The sequence below is a fragment of the Elephantulus edwardii genome, unplaced genomic scaffold (genome assembly GCF_000299155.1).
Source record: "Elephantulus edwardii isolate Elephantulus edwardi_28Jun2011 unplaced genomic scaffold, EleEdw1.0 scaffold00065, whole genome shotgun sequence".
NCBI lineage: Eukaryota > Metazoa > Chordata > Mammalia > Macroscelidea > Macroscelididae > Elephantulus > Elephantulus edwardii.
In genome coordinates, this window is record NW_006399815.1 from 9,847,503 (window position 1) to 9,866,189 (window position 18,687).

The following is an 18,687-nucleotide window of genomic DNA, read 5'->3' on the forward strand; positions in this document are numbered from 1 at the left end:
AATTGGCACAGGACAGAGCAGAGTTTAGGGCTGTTGTACATAGGGTCGCTATGAGTCGCAAGCGACTCGACGGCACTTAACGACAATATCCGTTGCTCCATACTCTCCTTATTGAAATTCAAATGTAGCATATCCCATAATTTCATTTTTTTATCCTTCCACCATTTTTTTCTTTACTAGAAATTTTTTTGTTTCTTAGAACTCTTACTAAAATTATGAAGTGTGAACTTAAATAACCTGGGGATAAGGGATTGAGTTGTTTTTTTGTATAACAACTGATTGGTATTATATATATTCCATGTACATTGAAGGTATCAGATACAGTGTAAAGAAGAAAATTGGAATGTTCATCACAACCTCATTCTAAGTACAGCTAGCTAGCTACATCTAAATTACTTAGTTCCTCCTCCCTCAGTTTTTTGTGGATGAATAGTTACATTTAAAAGTGAAATTTGGTGTGTGTCTCATTGGAACTTTAGGAGAAAAGAAGAGATTCTTTTTAGTCAAAGAAGTTCTCTGGCTTCAGTCTGGTCATTCTTAACCTTACTTTGGTCATCTTGGCTGAAAAATGTTTCACAAACATTTGGCCCTAGGGAATGTTCCTTGGTTTAAAGGAAGTAGAAAGAACTTTGAAAATACTGCAGATCATGCACATATTTAGCAGGTTTAAGGACTCTGAGAAGTTTTCCATTGAATTACCTTCTAGTTTTTTAAAAAGTTCCTGGCAATGTAGTATGTCACATGTTGTGCTTTTAATAGAAAGGTCGTAAAACAAGCTATTCCAGAAGATGTGTAGTTTCTTCCTGTAAAGATTTGCAGACTCAGAAACCTGATGGTGATTGCTGTCAGTCAGCTTGATGGCTTTGTGTAATGAATATAACCTTGCTAAATCAAGTAGTATTCAGCTGTATGGGGAAAATAGTTAATCTGTAGGCTCATGGTATCCATACTGTAGTTTACAGACTTGTGACTTTGTCATCACCTGAAAACATGTCAGAAGTTTAGAATACTAGCCTCTTCTCTGCCTTCTTTATCAGAACTTGCATTTTGTCATGACACTATGTAATTGCAAGGCACATTAATATTGAGAGATGCTATTTTGTGTTTTCAGGATTTGATACTGAGTGGGCAGGGCTCAGAGGTATTCATTCCACTTGAGTTCTCTGTGTGTGTACAGACAAAGATGTACATTGGGGCTTGTGTATAGGCCTATTGGGGTGTAAATGTGTGAGCTGGTGCCTTTGTCTCAGTTGCCCTTTCTCTGTTTGGTGAATGCTTGGATCCAAAAATGCTCTCTGTTGTTACACCTCTGCCTGCTTATCTTTCTCTCAGTGACTATTACTTCAGCCAAGACTAATACACATTAATTCATCCAAGACTGTCTTTGAGGAGCATCCTGTGGGGTAGTAAACTGTAAGAAATAATGAATTGAAAATGAGTGTAGAAGTCTAACAGAGTTGATCATCCCTTGGAAAAGTCCACTTTTGTATTTTGGCGGTTGAAGCACTGAGGCTTCATGGCATTATCTTAATGTCTGTCAGTAGAAAAAACAGTTGGAAATCATTTTGTCTGCTCCACTCTCGCCCACTCCACTTGAACCAGGTCATCTCTGACATTCTGTGTTTAATTTATTTGGATTGCTTAACTTTTATTTCATAAAAGTACCCTGTTACTAGATTATATTTTCTTTGAAAGTCATTGCCCTGTACCATGTGTTTAATCCTCTACCACTCAAGTTCTGTTAAAACAGGCTGATTTGTATTTGGACTTGGTAGTGTTGAGTTTCAAAGGGAAGAGTTAATGATTTTACATGATGGTATGGATAGCCTTCTCTTCCTTGAATCTCTTCGCTCCTTAACTGTACTTCCATCTTTTCTAGACAATTTTGTTAACGCATTGCCACACTTTTTAAATTGACGACCATGTTTAGAAACACATTTACCGTCATTTACGGCAACATGTTAAGTACTTTTTGCTTTAAAAATTATTATTACAACATATTTTAATATTAAATACCACAACATAAACAGTCTTCCAAGCATCCTGCAAAATCTACAACTAGGAGAAGATAAAATAGATGAATGGGACCTTCTAAGAATCAAATCCCTATGCACATCCAAAAACTTCTCCAACAGGGTAAAAAGGGAAGCCGCAGAGTGGGAAAAAGTATTTGGTAATGACATGTCAGATAAGGGACTTATATCTAGAATTTATAATATGTTTGAGTACTACAATATGTTTGAGTACTACAACAAGATAAAGATAAACAACACAGTTGGAAAATGGGCACAGGATATGAACAGACGCTTCACGAAAGGAGACATTTAGATGGCCAATAAGCACATGAAGAAATGTTCAAAATCCCTAGCTTTAAGAGAGATGCAGATCAAAACAACTATATCTCATCTCACCCCAGTAAGAACAGCAAGATTTAACAGAACAGCAAACAACAAATGCTGGCGAGGTTGTGGAGAAACTGGAACCTTTATTCACTGTTGGTGGAAGTGTAAAATGGTGCAACCACTGTGGAAGGCGGTATGGCGCTTTCTCAAAAAGTTGCAAATAGAAATACCATTTGACCTAGCAATTCCACTACTGGGAATATACCCCAAAGAGACCATAACTGCCACCCAGGCAGATAGTTGCACACCCATTGTTCACAATAGCAACAAGGAACTCATGCAATATTATTCAAAATAGGTGACCGTGGAAGACATGCAGAGTGAATTATCTCAGTGACAAAAGAACAAATACTGCATAGAGCCACTGTTGTAAAACAGGACTGACTTCGGGGTTGGGGGGAGACTAAGAAAGAGGGAATAAATAATGTATACTGCATTGAAACAGATGAGGAAGAAATCTGTTTAAAAGGGATATGTGATTAGGTATTATTGTCAGGAGAGGAGTCCAGAACGAAGGTTGCATAGTGGAGTGGACCTGGGGGGAGGGATTGTATAACAATGAAAGAATTTTTCTTTTACTTTTCAAAGAGAAGAGCAAACTGGGAGGGCGGGGTCCCAGGGAGAAATGTACAACAATGAGTTCATGAAAGTTAAAAAAAAGAGAAAAAAACCAAAAAAAAGGTAAAAGAAAGTAGAATATGGTAGTAAACCTTAGCTCTAGATAGTCATTAGTCAAATGAATAGTGAGCAGTATAATTTACAGATAAAACTATATTTGGTTTATAAGTTACTCATAAAACAATATTGGGTTTATAATGGCATCAAAGTAATTTTTGATAAATCTTAGTAAGTTTATTTCACTGTGTGAAATGGGTTATAATATTTGGTCAGTGTTTCTTTGCTGCCAGTTTTCTATAAACTGTTAAGTTTGTGATTGCAGGATATTTAAAAATATTCCTTGGTGATTTAATTGTAATCTTGCTATTGTCTGTTGGACTTCATGATATATTTCTAGTTTTAATCTGGGAAGATATACTTTTCTTTTGATAGGTATGTACTTGTTTTAAAAGAGTAAAGACCACATGGGGACAGTCATAGCTGACCTTTACTGACTTCCCAAAGGGGAGCTGTCCCTGTCACTCCAGCAGTAGCACAAAACCAGTTACCATGAGGTCGCATAATGCCCTCTATGTTCCCATACCTGTTTCTTCTCATCTCAACAGTAATTTTACTTCTTTGCTGGGTCCAGAATCTGATATGATAGATAGCTCACAGACCACAGAACCATGTTGGGGAAGTTAAAAGATTATAATCCAGGTTAATAACAATACAGTCAAGACAGTTCCTGGAATGTGCACACAGGCACTTCAGCCTCAAGCTTTGTGGCATTGTTGGCCTGCGTTCCCAAGTTCTCAGTCATGCCAGTATTGTCTTCTCCACCCCCCACTTCCCCAAGATTCATCTTTTGTTAGGCCATCTCCAGTTTGGCTGTATGTATTGTGGCCATAAGTGTAGCTGGAACAGGAAGGGCATCCTTACATTGTCTTGTTTATCTTCACTGGTGCCAGAAGATCTGTCACTACTGTGTTGCTCAAGTCAATGGTGAGACTCATGAGTACATTGTAGATTTTTGAGACTGGCCAATCCCCTAGTGGAATGGTAGATAGCCAGTCTCCTTGTGGATAGGCTAACATGCTCTATTTACATATTCCTGCTACATAGTAAAGTCAGTTAATGTCTAATAAAAGTCATATTGAAAAATATGCTCCATAACTGATTTTTCTGTGTATTCATTATGTTTATTGAAAGTAAAGAATGCAAAGACTTTGTTTTTACATGAATATCCTGCAGTTATGTAGTATAGTAATTAAAAGCTTGGAATTTGGAGCATGACTATTTGAATCTAAATGTTGTTTTTGCTACTTGTTGGCTGCATGTTCTATAAACTTCTCCTTTTTTATTTGTAAAATGGAGATAATAATACCAGACTCCTGGGCTTTGTGAGAGTTGAATGACATCACCTGTTTAAAGTACTTGGCATAGTGTTTCATATATCATAAAAAATGTGCTAACTAAAATAATCAATATTGTTGTTTGCCATTGAGTTGGTTCCACCTTGTATTGACCTCTGTGAAGGAGAATAACTGCCCCATAGGGCTTTCAACATAGTGACCTCTGGTCGAGCAGTGGGCTGTGTTTTGGGCTGCTAACAGAAACGTCAGTGGTGCCTATCAGTCAGCTACTCTATGGGAAGATGACGAAATGGACTGTTCTGGTTAAGATTTATAGCCTTGACAGGTCTTTAGAGAGGGACATCATGCTGGGTAGAGTAGAAGACAGCGCAGGAGGGGAAGACCCTCTATGAGGTGGATTGATTAATGACTGGGGTAATCGGGATGGGTGTGTCAGAGGCAATGAGATTGGCACAGGATAGAGCACGGTTTAGGGCTGCTGTACATAGGGTCGCTATGAGTCGCAAACGACTCGACGGCACATAACAACAACAACAACAGCAAACCATGCTGGTTTTTTTTAACTTTGTGCTCTGCCTGCCTTCCTCCTCCAATCATCCTAATTTGGTTTTTTTTTTGTTCGTTATTTTTCTACTTGAGAGAATCTCTTTCAAAAAGCCTTTACTTATATCTCAGACTCACTGCCAGCAAGTTAATGTTGACTCATAGTTGAGCAAACCATTGGTTTCTGAAGCTGTAAATCTTAAGTGTGTATGTGTGTGGGGTGGGGGGTGGGGTGGGATGGCTCATCTCTCCCAGAATAAATGCGGCGTGTCAAATACTCAAAGTGTTCAGTGCAGACGTGGAATTTTAGTATTTTTATCATTCACCCTCACAGCTGTGGTGATGACAGTGATCTGTAACTGACTCTGCAATGCTTCTCAGGCTGTCAGTCTCAGAGAAGAAGATTGCCCATCTCTGGACTTTAGAACATCTAGTAGATTTGATCCACCAGATCCATCTGTTCCTTAGATTAGTGAAATTCCATATGGACTGAACGTCATCTGGCCTTTGGATTAGCAGTGCAATCCACTACAGACTGTGCCACCATAATACCTTCTCTATTTGTATATGATATTAAAAATATTTCAACTTGTTTTTTCTTTGTTAAACTGTAATCTTCCTGAGAGCCAAACTTTTGGTCCTGGAAACACATTTTAAATTCCTTTCTGCTGGTAGTTATGTGACCATTGTGCCTTCTGGTGAGGATTAAGTGTAATATACAATGCCAAGAATTAACTATAGTGTATGACAAATAATAAGGAAATTGTACCCACTTATTGAGTCTTACTCATAATACAATAGGATGGAGTATAGATGTTCCGTAGATCTTCTGTAGGTGTTCCAAGGCTGTAAATAGTTATGGAAGCTGTTTGCCTTGTCTTTCTTCTCAGGATTGACCAGTGAGTTCAAACTACTGACTTTAAGGTTAGCAGTCAAAGGTTTTAGCCACTAAGCCACCAGGTTTCTTATAAGAATACAATAAATATTGAATGCTAATTCTAATAATAGTAATAAAGATAATCTCTTGAATAAGTGTTGGTATTACTGAACCACAAAGGCCCTTTATCATTTATCTGATTTAACTTCTGCTTTAGCGTATTTTCCTATATATAGAATTTTAATACAACTTTATAATCCTGTGGACTAGATTTATTACGTGTAATTGTGTCCATTTTATTTAAGAGAATTTAAGTTAGTTTAAGTTACCTGTAAGGGAGCTTTGGTGGTATTGTCTTGTGGTAGTTGGACTGCTAACCCAAAGGTGATGTCTCCTTGCATTTCAAATTCACTAAAAGGTCTTTGGGAGAAAGGAGGACAGTCTCCTCTGTGACTTATAGCCTCAGAATTCCAATGGACAAGGGTCAACTATAAGCTGATTCAGACTCAGCAACAGTGAGTGGATGACTGTGTTGAAGAGGAAGTTTTAGACCTTTTTTTTTTTTTTTACATCTGTTTTGGTCTTTTTTCCCTGTCTTTTTAATTGCCTTTTGCTTTTTAAATGTAATATGAATATTAGAGAAATTTATGCTCCTACTGATAGTGTAAAATATGAGAAATTAAAGAATGGATCCCAGAATTCTGTATTAGTTAAGCAGCTGAGTGAATGAATGGTGGTATTTCTCACTAGACATCAAATAGGAAGGATAGAATCTAGTAAAGATGTTAGTTTACGTTTAGATTTACTGAATTTCAAATGGGAAGTCAGAGATAGCAGATAAAGCAGTTAGATCTTTGGGGCTAAAATTTAGGAAAAGAACAGAGCTGTGTGTACTGTTTGGTGTGGTCATTAGCATGCATGATAGAGTTGAAGCATTGGGAATGAGTAATATAAGTCAGAGGGAAAGCCATTGCTAAACAGTGTGAGAAAAGAGTGCTGTGGAAGAATCTTGAGAAATACTATTTTTTTGTGAAGGAAAGTGAAAATATTCAGAATAAGAAACCTAGGAGAGAACAATATTAGACAAACAGTAAAAACATTCCCAGAAGGAGAGGGTATGATTAACAGTGGAAAGAGTTTACTTTTCACCAGACAAGTATCTTCTGTGTGGTGTGAGACTTCTTTTAGCAAGTGTGGCATTGAAATTCATATTTTAAGTCATAATGAGATAATATTATATAGTAATGTACTGATAAACATCTCATAGCCAATATCAGATGGATTTTGGCTGAGAGCTTAAAATAGCAGAAGAATATTTGTGTTTCATTGACAGTGCAAAGGCATTTGACTTTGTGGATCACAACAAACTCTTTGAGCAGAATGGAAATTCAGAACTCCTAATTGTACTCATGTGAAACCTACACTTGGACCAGGAATCATTCACCAGAACAGAGCAAGGAAACACACTACATGATTCAAAATAGGGGAAAGGAGTACATCAGAGATGCATCCTGTCTCCATACATTTTCAGTCTATATGCAGAAGAGATCATTCGCGAAGAAGGCTTTCTGAAGAGGAATGTAGCATCAGCATTGGAGGAAAACTCATCAACAAACTACGTTATGCAGATGACACAACCTTTCTTGCTGAAACTGAGGAGAACCTAATGTGCTTGCTGCAGGTCAAGGACTGTAGTAGTCTTCACATGGATTGAAGCTCAACATCAAGAAGACAAAGATTCTCACCACCAGACCAATTGGCAGCACTATCATAGATGGAAAAGAGATTGAGATTGTTAACAATTACAGTTCGTTCAGCTCCACAATCAACACTCTTCGCAGCATCAGTCAGTATTACTTGTAAGAAGTATGTGTGTAGGGAAGAATTCTGTGAGCTTGGTGGCACTTAGGCTGAAAAATGAATGAGAAGGGGGAAAAGTTCCAGTTAACAGTAAGTTCAGAGTTGTTTCTGGTTGTGTGTGTGTGGTGTGTGTGTTGGTTTAGGTCCCCCACCTCCAGTAGTTGTTTTGCCTTAGGCAAAGACTAGCATTGATCTGAAGTTAGGGGTGCGTGGCTTCAGAAAATGTCAGAAAAGCAGGCAGATAACCAGATTACACTTTTTAAAAACAATTAAATGGAAACAAAAAAGGGAAGTCTCCCTTCCAAGGAAGAAAATCTGTTATTTAGAGCTATGTTTTATTCGGCTGTTACACTAAGTTTAGTGCTGTGGACATGACCATATTAAATATGTTAGAAAATGGCCGTTCATTTATTAAACTGTACATTTATTTTTGTTGTTGTTGTTTTGCTGCTGTTATGGTCCATGTGCTCAGAACCAACTCATAACTGACTTTCTAATGAATTTTCAGAGGCTGTAAATCACATGGGAGGAGATTGCCTGTCTTTGTTTCACAAAATAGCTGGTGGTTTGAACTTCCTGCCTTTGGATTGTCTTATCTACTAGGTCATTATAGCTCCCTCTTTCTATTTTAGAGATGGTTATTCAGCATCTGTGTGTGTGTGTGTGTGTGTGTGTGTGTGTGTTTAATCTATTTCAAAACAGATACAAGGCTTCAGAACTTGGTCAGATTAATTTTTATAATCATCATAGATGATAAAAAGTACTTAAAGATAGGTCTGTGGTTATACTCCCTCTTTTTATAGACATAATTGTTGGGTTTGAGTTTATTGTTAGATGTTATTTTTATGTATTAACTTGGATACTAAATATCAAGACCCCCATGATAATAATGTTCATGATTTTCTGGGCTCAAATAAAGAAAATATTTTCTAAAACCAGAAATTATTGAGTAGATAGCATTATGTGTCTATATCAGTATCCCATTTTATGATTTATAAATGTGGTACTTAATTAAGGGACAGGTATTTGTCAAATCAAATTAGGAAGATAAAAATATTACTGAACCTCAGTTAATGTGAATAAAGTATCTTTTTTTTAGGAAGAATGACTTGAACATAAAATGGTGTACATGGGAGACTGCACAGAAAAACCACTTGACGGTTGGTCAGTGGTTAGTGTAGTATAAGAGGTGGTGTAGCGAGAGATGCTGGTTAACAGTTTCTGGATAAAAGTCACCAATAGCCTTGGTGATGCAGTGGTAACATGCTTGATTTAAACTGGGAAAAGATGTGGCAGTCTGCTTTTGTGAAAATGTAAAGCCTTGGAAACCCTGCGAGGTAGTTTACTTCTGTTCCAGAGAGTTGCTGTGGATTGGAATCACTTGAAGGCAGTGAAATTGGTTTTGCTTAGAATGACACTTTGTTCTGTGATTGGGTTATTTAGATTTCATTATCTCTAATTAACTACTTCTTAACCTCTCCTAGTTTTGGGGTTTTTTTTTTTTTTAAGTAGTTTGTAGACACAGCAAGCAGTTTTCAGGGCTTTTGCACAGTTACAGTTTATATGACTTGTGTCTGTGGTCATGTCACCATGGACATTCTGGATCTCCTCTAATGTTGGATGCTAAGCAGGGTGAGTACTAGGTGTAGTTAGTACATGGGTGGGAAAAGGTGTGACTGGTAGCTCCTGAAACTATGCAGTGATACACAGTGTTCAAGTGTGTTTGAACTGGGAGAGATTTGCCCCTGAATGGTGATATTAATTTGTTAATAATTTTGGTTGATACAGTTCAGTCTTTGAGTCTTACCAGTGTTAGCTTTATTTAGATTGAATTTTTGGATCTAAAAATCAAGGACCGAATTCAGGATTAGCTCTTAACCTGTAGATTTTCTGGTTTCTTAAAAGTTCCTTTTTAATGTATCTAATTATCAGTCACTTTCCCATTTTTAATTGAATAGGAACTGCTTTGTGATGCTAGCCAGGGCTTTAAGCCAGTTCGAATTGGTTTGGTTGCGGCAGCTCTGGTAGCCTCATGGTAAGAAGCTGTGCTGCAATCCCAAAGGCATGTGATTCAAATCTCTGTGGGAGGAGGATGGGCAATCTCTGCCTGGGCAGTTTCATGCCTCTGAAAATCCACTAAAGGGATCAGGGTTGGCTCTGACTTGACGGCACACAACAGCAACATGGGTGATGGAGCAACTCCAGGTTAAAAAAAAAAAAGATGAGTTTAAGTCCTGGAATGTGTGATTCAGACTAGGATGAGAATTGATAGATAATGAACATTGCACTGGAACAGATGAAGGAGAGATCTTTTTAAAAGGAGTGTGTATGAATAGTCATTGTCCTTATGACATAACAGTCCACAATAAGAGTTATGTTGCAAGGAGGACTGGGGGAGGGGGGAACTGGGTGGGAGGGAGGTAATTGTGCAACAATGAATGAATATTTAAGAAAAAAACAACAAATATGAACTTGGGGAGGGGGGATGTGCAATAGTGAATGAAAGAAAATCCAACCTTCTGTAAACTTTCATTAAAATCACAATTGGATTTTTTTTTTAAAATATAGAGATCTTTCAGTCACCTCATGTAGGAAATTTGGATATTGCCCAAACTGTGGAAAATAACACACTAGGATGTACAAGGTACCTACATACATTGACAGCAGCATAGTTGGCTACCACCTTTGAGCTGAGCATTACTATTTCTGACTCTGTCAAGGTGTTTGGTTACTATACAGCATTTATGCTGCCCTTGTTTTAAAGAGGGAAGTTTCTAGAAATTCTCAGCCTGTGATTTTTCCCTGTTTTCAGCACTGCTACATTTTACAAATTGTATCTGTTTCTAGTTTCACTTCATTGGTGGTGGCTGAACCAGAAAGAACTGATTCAAAGCCCTAATGCTATCTGTAATAGTTATCTCTTTCTGTGAAACAAATTATTGCAGAATTTGTAGAAGAGAACATTATCTTCTATGGGGACTTAAGGGATGCTTTAGCTGGGTAGTTTCTGGGCCTCACAAGGCTGTAGTCAAGCTTTAAGCTGGAGCTACAGTCATTTTGTCTTAATTGAGGGAGTTCTATAAGGCAACACACTAATGTGATTTTCAGCTGACCTTGTTATGTCAAGCTAGCCCTTGACTCCTAGTGACCTTATGTCCAGCAGAACAGCCAAGTGTTGTGCCATCTCCAGGTTTAGTTGTCATTCATACAATTTTCACTGGCTGATGTAATATGTAAGTGGATTTCCAGGTCTTTTAAAAATCTTTGTGTCTGGAGACTGCTGAAACTTGTTCAGCATCATAGCAGTTGACAGTTGATTGATGGCTACACAGGAAGTGCATTAGTTAAAGACTGACTCCAGATTTCCTGCATGGAAGGCCAGAACTCTGTCACAGAACAACTAGAGCCCACGACAATCCCATTCTTCCAGATTGCATTCTTAATTTAGTAGGATTTCAGCCTGTACTCAGGGGATTTTTATTACAAGGGTGTGAATACCAGGAAGTGTGGGAGCCACTTAGGAAACCATTTTAGAGGTTGCCTACAACATTATATTTTAATCAAACTATTTAAAAGATTTATTGTACATGTCTGTCTTAAAAAAGAAACTTAAGGAGGAAATAGAATGTTCAAGAGGATTGTTCTGGTTACAGCAGAGATGTGCTTAGTACCCCTCCCCTTTTAGCTTTTTACAAAATTTTAATATTAATGTAACCATTAAGTGTTAGTCCTAAACACGAACATAAACTGTTTTTCTTGTGCTTTCATTTTAGAATTTGACAGGGATTGCCGTCCTGAATTTCAAGCTATAAAAGTTAGCAGCAAATATGGAGTGTTGATAAACAGTTTGTGTGAATATTTCAGGCAGCTATTTAAGTCTAAATATCTTGTATAATTATTTGTTTTGTAACGTTTACAGTTACCATTTATATAGCTGAAAACTTGTTGGCCATTGAATTGATTCTGACTCATAGTGACTCCATAGGACAGAATAGGATTGTCCCATAGGATTTCCAAGGCTGTAAATCTTGACAGAAACTGATTCCCTACAGAGCAGCTGGTTTATTCACACTGGCAACCTTCAGTTAGCAGCTCAGTATTTTAGCCACAGTGCCATCACCACTCCTAGATAGCCTGATTCAGGCCGTGGTCTTCACAATTACTTGCTATACATCAGAGAGCTGGAAACTGACTAAGGATGACAGAAGAAGAATAATAATTGATGCCTTTGAGTTGTGGTGCTGGAGAAGAGTCTTGAACATGGACCACCAGGAAAACAAATAGGTCTGTCTTGGAGGGCGTGAATCCAAGTTTCCTTGGAGGCTAGGATTTTGAAGCTCCGTTTCATACTTTGGACATGTGGCCAGGAGGGTCCAGTCCTTAGAGCAGGACATTATGCTCAGAAGTGTGGAGGGACAGCACAGGAGAGGAAGAACTGGATCAGATGGATTAACATAGTAACTAGGGGCAATGGGGATAGGTGTGTTAGAGCCAGTAAGACTGGCTTAGGACAGTGCAGGCTCCAGAGCTGTTATACATAAGGTCACCATGAGTCCCAGCCTTGAAGGCACATAACAAAAAACAGCAGTAACATGGTATTAGTACTTGACTACTGCCTAGATGGTTGCTAAAATTGACCCAGTCATTCATATATATATTTAAAGTTATGAATATATAATAGCATTTCTATTTATTTTTTTAGCATTTCTATTTTTTATATTAACATGTTATAGATGTTTTATCTTGTGATGAAATTGTGATTCTCATATTAGTATGACTTTTATAGCTTCAAGAAAGTGGCAAATCTGTAATAAATCCATCACAATAACGTCTTTGTGAGACTTTTGATTTCTCTGTAGTTCTTTTATTCCTTAGACTACTCTCAACTAAAAATGTCCAAAGCCCCTTGAGAATAAGACCATTTCTGGATAATTATGTTAACAGTTTGATCTATGTTTAGTTTTCAGGCATTGTCTAACTGTTCTGCTTACATTAATATTCTGAATGCTTAACAGCTGTCCTGTGAAGGACATTCCATTGCTATTTCTATTTTACAGGTAAATAGGCTGATATCCAGCCAGAAGGATGGTGGTGGAAATTACTATTAGATGTCACACTTTTTAATGAGTAGTCTTCTTATAAATTCATATTGATTTTATACAGATGGTTTATTAGTGTAACTGGATTGGTTCTTGATAATGACACAGTATATTTTTGTGTATGAGGAGTGTAATTATTATGAATACATTTTTCCAATTTCTTTTCTAAACTATTATGATAAAATCCATCTTAGTTGGGTTTATGGCAGGATCAGAATAAGAAAATTTAATTTTCAGTGCTAGTTTCTGAGTACACCTTTGATTCCCTTAAAATATTTTCAAGACACCTTGGTTTAAACTTTGTTTTTGTTGTTGTTATGAGGAATACACACAGCAGAACATACACCAACCCAGCAATTTCAACATGTACAGTTCAGTGATAGTGAGTTACATTATTCAGGTTATGTGACTATTCTCACCTACTTTTTCTTCATTGTTCAGCTCTCATAAGTTGCCATAGTCAGTGCCCCCTGAGTTTCTTTTCTGTCCTTTCCAGTTGCTGTTATCAGTTTGAACACATATAGATGTTAAAGACAATGGTGTTCAAGGCAGATGTTCTTAATAGTTAAGCTAATACTGTTTGACTTAAAAAATGTTTGAAGATTATCTCAGGGCAGTAGTCTCAGGAGTTTGTCAAGTCTCCATACTCTAGAAAGTCTGAATTCTTTAAGAACTGGGAATTCTCTTCTGCATTCCACAGCAATGAGTTTTGAGTTTTTTAAAATTCCTAATTTGATCCATAAGACCTGTGTCTAAAATCTATAGGCATTTACTATAAACGAAATTTGAACATCATTGTTTAGTTTGTAATGGTCTATTTTATACTAGTTTATAGAATTAGGGTAAAATACTCCAATTATTGCTTGTATCTTACCAATATAAACTTGTGAGACCCTTATCACTCACTATTTAGTGATTAAAAGTTCTTACAGATCTTTGTAGATGCTCATTTTCGCTGTTTACCTGTTGCAACCATTATGAATGGGAGTGGGTAATTCAAAACACTATTGAGTGGGTAATTTAAAACACTGAAGTATTTGTTATTATCAGACTTTAAAATTCATATTTATAGAAAAATGTATCCAGATTTACTCAAAGTACTTGTTAGAAGTAAGAATCTAGCCTGTGTGCTGTAAACCCTTAATGAAATACAAATACTACATCATAACATGATTAAAATAGATTTTCATTGGAAATGACATTTTATTTTTGTTAAATAATGTTTTGCTAGTCCTTCTAATTCTATTTATTCTTAAAACAAAGGTATAGTCATATACTTTCTTTGTTTCCATAGAATGAAGAGCTGTGAAACCATAGGTAGATGATGTTTGTTGAGGATCAGAATGGTAAAGGGGGCAATGTTAACACTTGTATCTTCAGCAGAAACTAGTGCTTGAAGTCATCATTGCTGTATTACATTAAAATGAACATGTACCTGATTAATATTTATTGAGATTAATATAATATTAATACATGATTAATATGTATTGAATGAAATAATGTAAACTTGAAGATAAAGTTTCTTTTTTGTTAGATCTAGCCTTTAATCTTTTTAAAGTGATATGTACATCTTGAGATAATTATTTAAAAGTATAATTTATTAGCAAAACTATAATTTATTGCTTTCTTTTATTTTTGCATGTATTTAAATTAAAATCAGCATTATTATGTATCTGTAGCCTGATCTACTTTTGTGTATATGAGCTTGATTGGGTATTTTAAAGACTTAGTGGTAAAGAGATTTGTAATAATACTTTTTCACCTGGAGTTTTATATCTGACTGCTAATGACATGACTAGTTAAGGAATAGCAAATTTGATAAGTAAGTTTCAGTGAAATCATACGCTATAGTGTAATGGAAGATATTTTTGTGTATTGAATATAGCTTCTATGAAAATAGAAATTTTAAAATTAAACTATTAAATTAATTTTCTTTTTCTTATGTTTTTGATAATGTCATCTAGAAGTTGATTTCTGTACTTCAGTGCATGTATTTATCTGGTGAATTTGCGACTCTTTCCTTGTAATGATAATAATAATGTACATGTAAAAATAATCTTCTTATTCTGATAGAGAAGAAAAAGCTGGATCACTTACCAGTAACTGGAGTTCTCCTATTGGGTAATCTCCACAGATCCACATTCTTTGAAGTTATTGTGAATGCTTCCAGGACCAAGGAACCGTTGAAATGTCCAATTTCAGGAAGGTAAGCAAGTGCACTGAAGCATGTCTGTAGCATCTCCCAAATCCCTTCCCCCAACTTTCTTACGTATGCATCTGAATTGCATGCCCCCTCAGTTCCAGTGGATGTCCATCAGGAAGATTCTGATGCTGGACAGAAGGGCAGGAGAGGTGGATCTGTGAGGGAAAAGACCCAATAGGATAACTCAAGTTACTGGTAAGTAATCCACTTTTCAAAAATCTGAGGGTTTTTGTTTTTTCAATTTCTTCTTGGAAAGAAATTTCTTTCATTAAAGAAGAATGAAGTTGTTTGAGAGTGTTTCTTTTTTGTAAATTTCACATGCATTTATTGTATGGGTGACAAATACCTAAATTAATGATGATTAGGTGAATAAATTAAATCAAATTAATTTTAGTGACTTTTTTATTACCTATTATAATGTTTCTAAAAATGATGCTCATTGACTTTTGGTAAGTAGTATTACATCTAAAACAATGTAGAGTGGCTGTATGTTAGAATCTTTTATAAATTCCCTGTTTTATGGATATAAATAACTTGTATTAGGAAATGAATACGTGTGCCAAATTTAGTCATTTTTTTGCGTATTACTGTTAAAACAAAAAGAGTAATTTTTTATTATATTAACTAGCATTTCTCAGTGATGTATTTTTATGTACCTTTTAACTTTACAGATGAAGTTATTTAAAAATGCATTTAAGAGATATTCTAGTGAAAGTTGTTAGTTCCATTATTCAGAATAGATGGACTTATAAATGAGAAGGGTGGCAGAATTAAATTTGAACTCTGGTTTCTCAGGTACCAGTTTATGGAGCTGGCATAAATTAGAATTAGATGAAGTTCCTTGCTTCTGGCTTTCTCTCACTTTGCATGTTTATCAGGTTACTGTTTCTAGAAGGGCATTTTTAATGCTAAATAACTTGATAATCATGCCCTGCACTAACTATTTTATAAGTGTTTGATTCATTTGCTAGGAAGCTCTGATGGCTTAGTGGTAAGGAGTCGTGCATCCAACTCAGAGGCATGTGGTTCAGATACACCAGTTGCTCCATGGGAGGAAGATGGACATTCTTCTTTTGTTTGATTTACTGCCTTTGAAAATCCACTGGAGTGTCAACTCTGAGTCTTTTCTGACTCAAAGGTGTATAGCAACAATAACAAAAAAAATTTTTGCTGCACAGTTGAGGCCACTTGTAGTCCAAAACTGTTGTACTTATTTGGAGTGATATGTTATACAACTAACTAAAAGGTCCGTGTTTCAAGTCTACCATGTACTCTGCAGGAGAAAGATAGTCTCTTCCCATAAAGATTAACAACTTCTGAAACCTTATGGAGGGCACTGAGAGTTGGAATTGACTTGATGGCAGTGGGGTTTTTTTGGCACTGTATGTATTCGGCATTATATTCTTGAACATGGACCTTTTGTTCTATTCTTGTCTAGATGTAGTAGTCTTAGTTTTCCTTTGTCTTGTGCTTTTTCCATTTTCTTGACATGTTTTCTACTTAAACTTTTCAGTGCTTTTATGGTGAAAGCCAATTTTATAGTAACATCTCTTTTTACCTCCCATTTTCTTAGTGGAAAAATTAAAATGGTTTTGAGGATTACTTGAATTAATCCTTGAAAGGCACTTAGAAGAATGTCTTACAGCACATAGAAATCAGTCTTGTTAACTATTTACCAAAATGTAAATTGACTAAACATTTCTGTGTCTGTAGAAATAACACTTCTCTGGTTGTACTGCTGTTTTTTCTCTTAACTTTTTATTGTAAATTGGGTGAAAGTTTACAGAGCTCAATTTTCTACTGAATAGTTCACATGCCTTTAATTTCACTGTGATTTCTTCTGATGTAAAATTCTTAAACTGTAAGCTTTCAGAGCAGAGATAGGACGTTAAAATTTTTTATCTTGTTCTGTTCTTGACATCAGTAACTGAGATTAAATTGTACTTAGTGAGATACTAGTTTTTAATGTAGATTATTACATGTTACTGGTAGTTTTTCCCATTTATAAAAGATGTACATTTGGCTCACTAGTCATACTTATTTTAAATTTCTTTATTAACAGTATTTTTGCTCTCTTACAAATATAGTGAAATAATCATTGCTTTGTATAATATAAACTTCTGTGATATATAGTAAAAAAAGCATATGAGAATGGTTTCAAACGGCTTTATAGTATTAGAAAGCAAGTTGGAAACATGTTACCTGATTTTTTATTATCTTAGGTCATTGCTTGATTATCAGAAACCTTTGCTTAAAGAATACCTTCAATGAGGTAGTAAATCATGTGGTGGGAGATTGCCTCTCTTTTCCACAGAGCACTTGATAGATTGAACTGTGTACCATTCTTTGCCTTGGCAGTGCAATTCCTTATCACTAAGCCACCCCAGCTTCCTAGGAAAGATATTGGGTGGCATGAAAAGTGTCAAAAGAAGATGAAAATGCTGTAAAATACAGGTAATAATAGCACTTACCACATTTATAAGGGAGCACTGGTGGCTCAGAGGTAAGGAGTTGTACCTCTAACCTGATGTCACACATACTTCACACAGTCCCTCTGGGAGAAAGATAGTCTCCTTCTGTGCAATTTATTGCTTTTTAAAATCTGCTGGAGGGGCAGCTATGGGTTAATTCTGACTCAGTGGCATTTAATACAGCAGGAACAACCACATTTCTGAAGATTATTGTGGATTGTATTATGCACGTCCTAAAAAGTGTGTTGTAAATCCTCCTCTATATACGTGGATAGGATACCATTTGTAAATATTTTTTTTGTATATTAATAAAAATATACTATGTAGGGAGCATTTTAAGCTAATAAATTAAAAAAATACCCCCCAAAGAATACCTTCAATGAAACATTAAGTGAAATCTAATTTCAAAGTCATTGAAGGAAGGAAATACTCTCTTGATAGATTGATGGTCTCCTCTAATAATAACTAAAGAACCAATTCAGGCTCAGTATTTGTAATGTGCAAGATAAGTAACATATAATTAAATCACCTGGGTACTAATTTGAATCTTCCATCCATATACACGAGAGACTATTCAGTCACATAGTTTCTTTGTTGTAACTATGGTGTGATGGTTTTATGGAGAATATAATTCTCAAATACATTTTGAATGTAACTATTCAACACTTTAGTTGTTTTGATAAAAAAAGTTGAAAGTAGCATTTTTAATAAAAACTTTATTATGCATCAGTTTCTCTAATTCTGAAAATGAAAATACTTGACTTTCTTTTTAACAAATAATGTTGACAAAATTGGAAAACAATCTGCAGAAAACTCAGGCAAGATCCACATGTCACTCTGTACAAAAAAACCAACTCAAAGTGGAACATGGACTTAGGACTAAAACCAAGGACTAAAACTTCATTAAAGAGAAGGTTGGAAGAACTCTAGAAGTCTTAATACACAACATCAACAGTCTTCCAAACATCCTGCAAAATCTACAACCAGGAGAGGATAAAATAGAGGAATGGGGATTCTCTAAGCATCAAATCCCTGTGCACATCCAAAAACTTCTCCAACAGGGTAAAAAGGGAAGCCACAGACTGGGAAAAAGTATTTGGGAATGACATGTCAGATAAGGGACTTACATCTAGAATTTATAAAATACTCAAGCACCACAACAAGATAAATAACCCAGTTGAAAATGGGCACAGGATATGAACAGACACTTCACCAGAGAAGACATTCAGATGGCAAACAAACACATGAAGAAATGTTCA

At 35.9% G+C, this 18,687-nt stretch overlaps 1 protein-coding gene across 3 annotated transcripts in view; it reads left to right on the forward strand.

The window, feature by feature from the left end:
• The window catches only part of YAF2 (YY1 associated factor 2), a 143,542-nt gene that overhangs the window by 23,498 nt on the left and 101,357 nt on the right, over positions 1 to 18,687 (forward strand). Inside the window, exon 3 of one of the 3 annotated variants that reach the window (XM_006888192.1) lies at positions 14,889 to 14,960. The exons of the other annotated variants lie outside the window; for them this stretch is intronic. Coding sequence (XP_006888254.1) covers positions 14,889 to 14,960 — 72 coding nt within the window. The remainder of the gene's footprint in view (positions 1 to 14,888; positions 14,961 to 18,687) is intronic. 3 annotated transcript variants of the gene reach the window in all.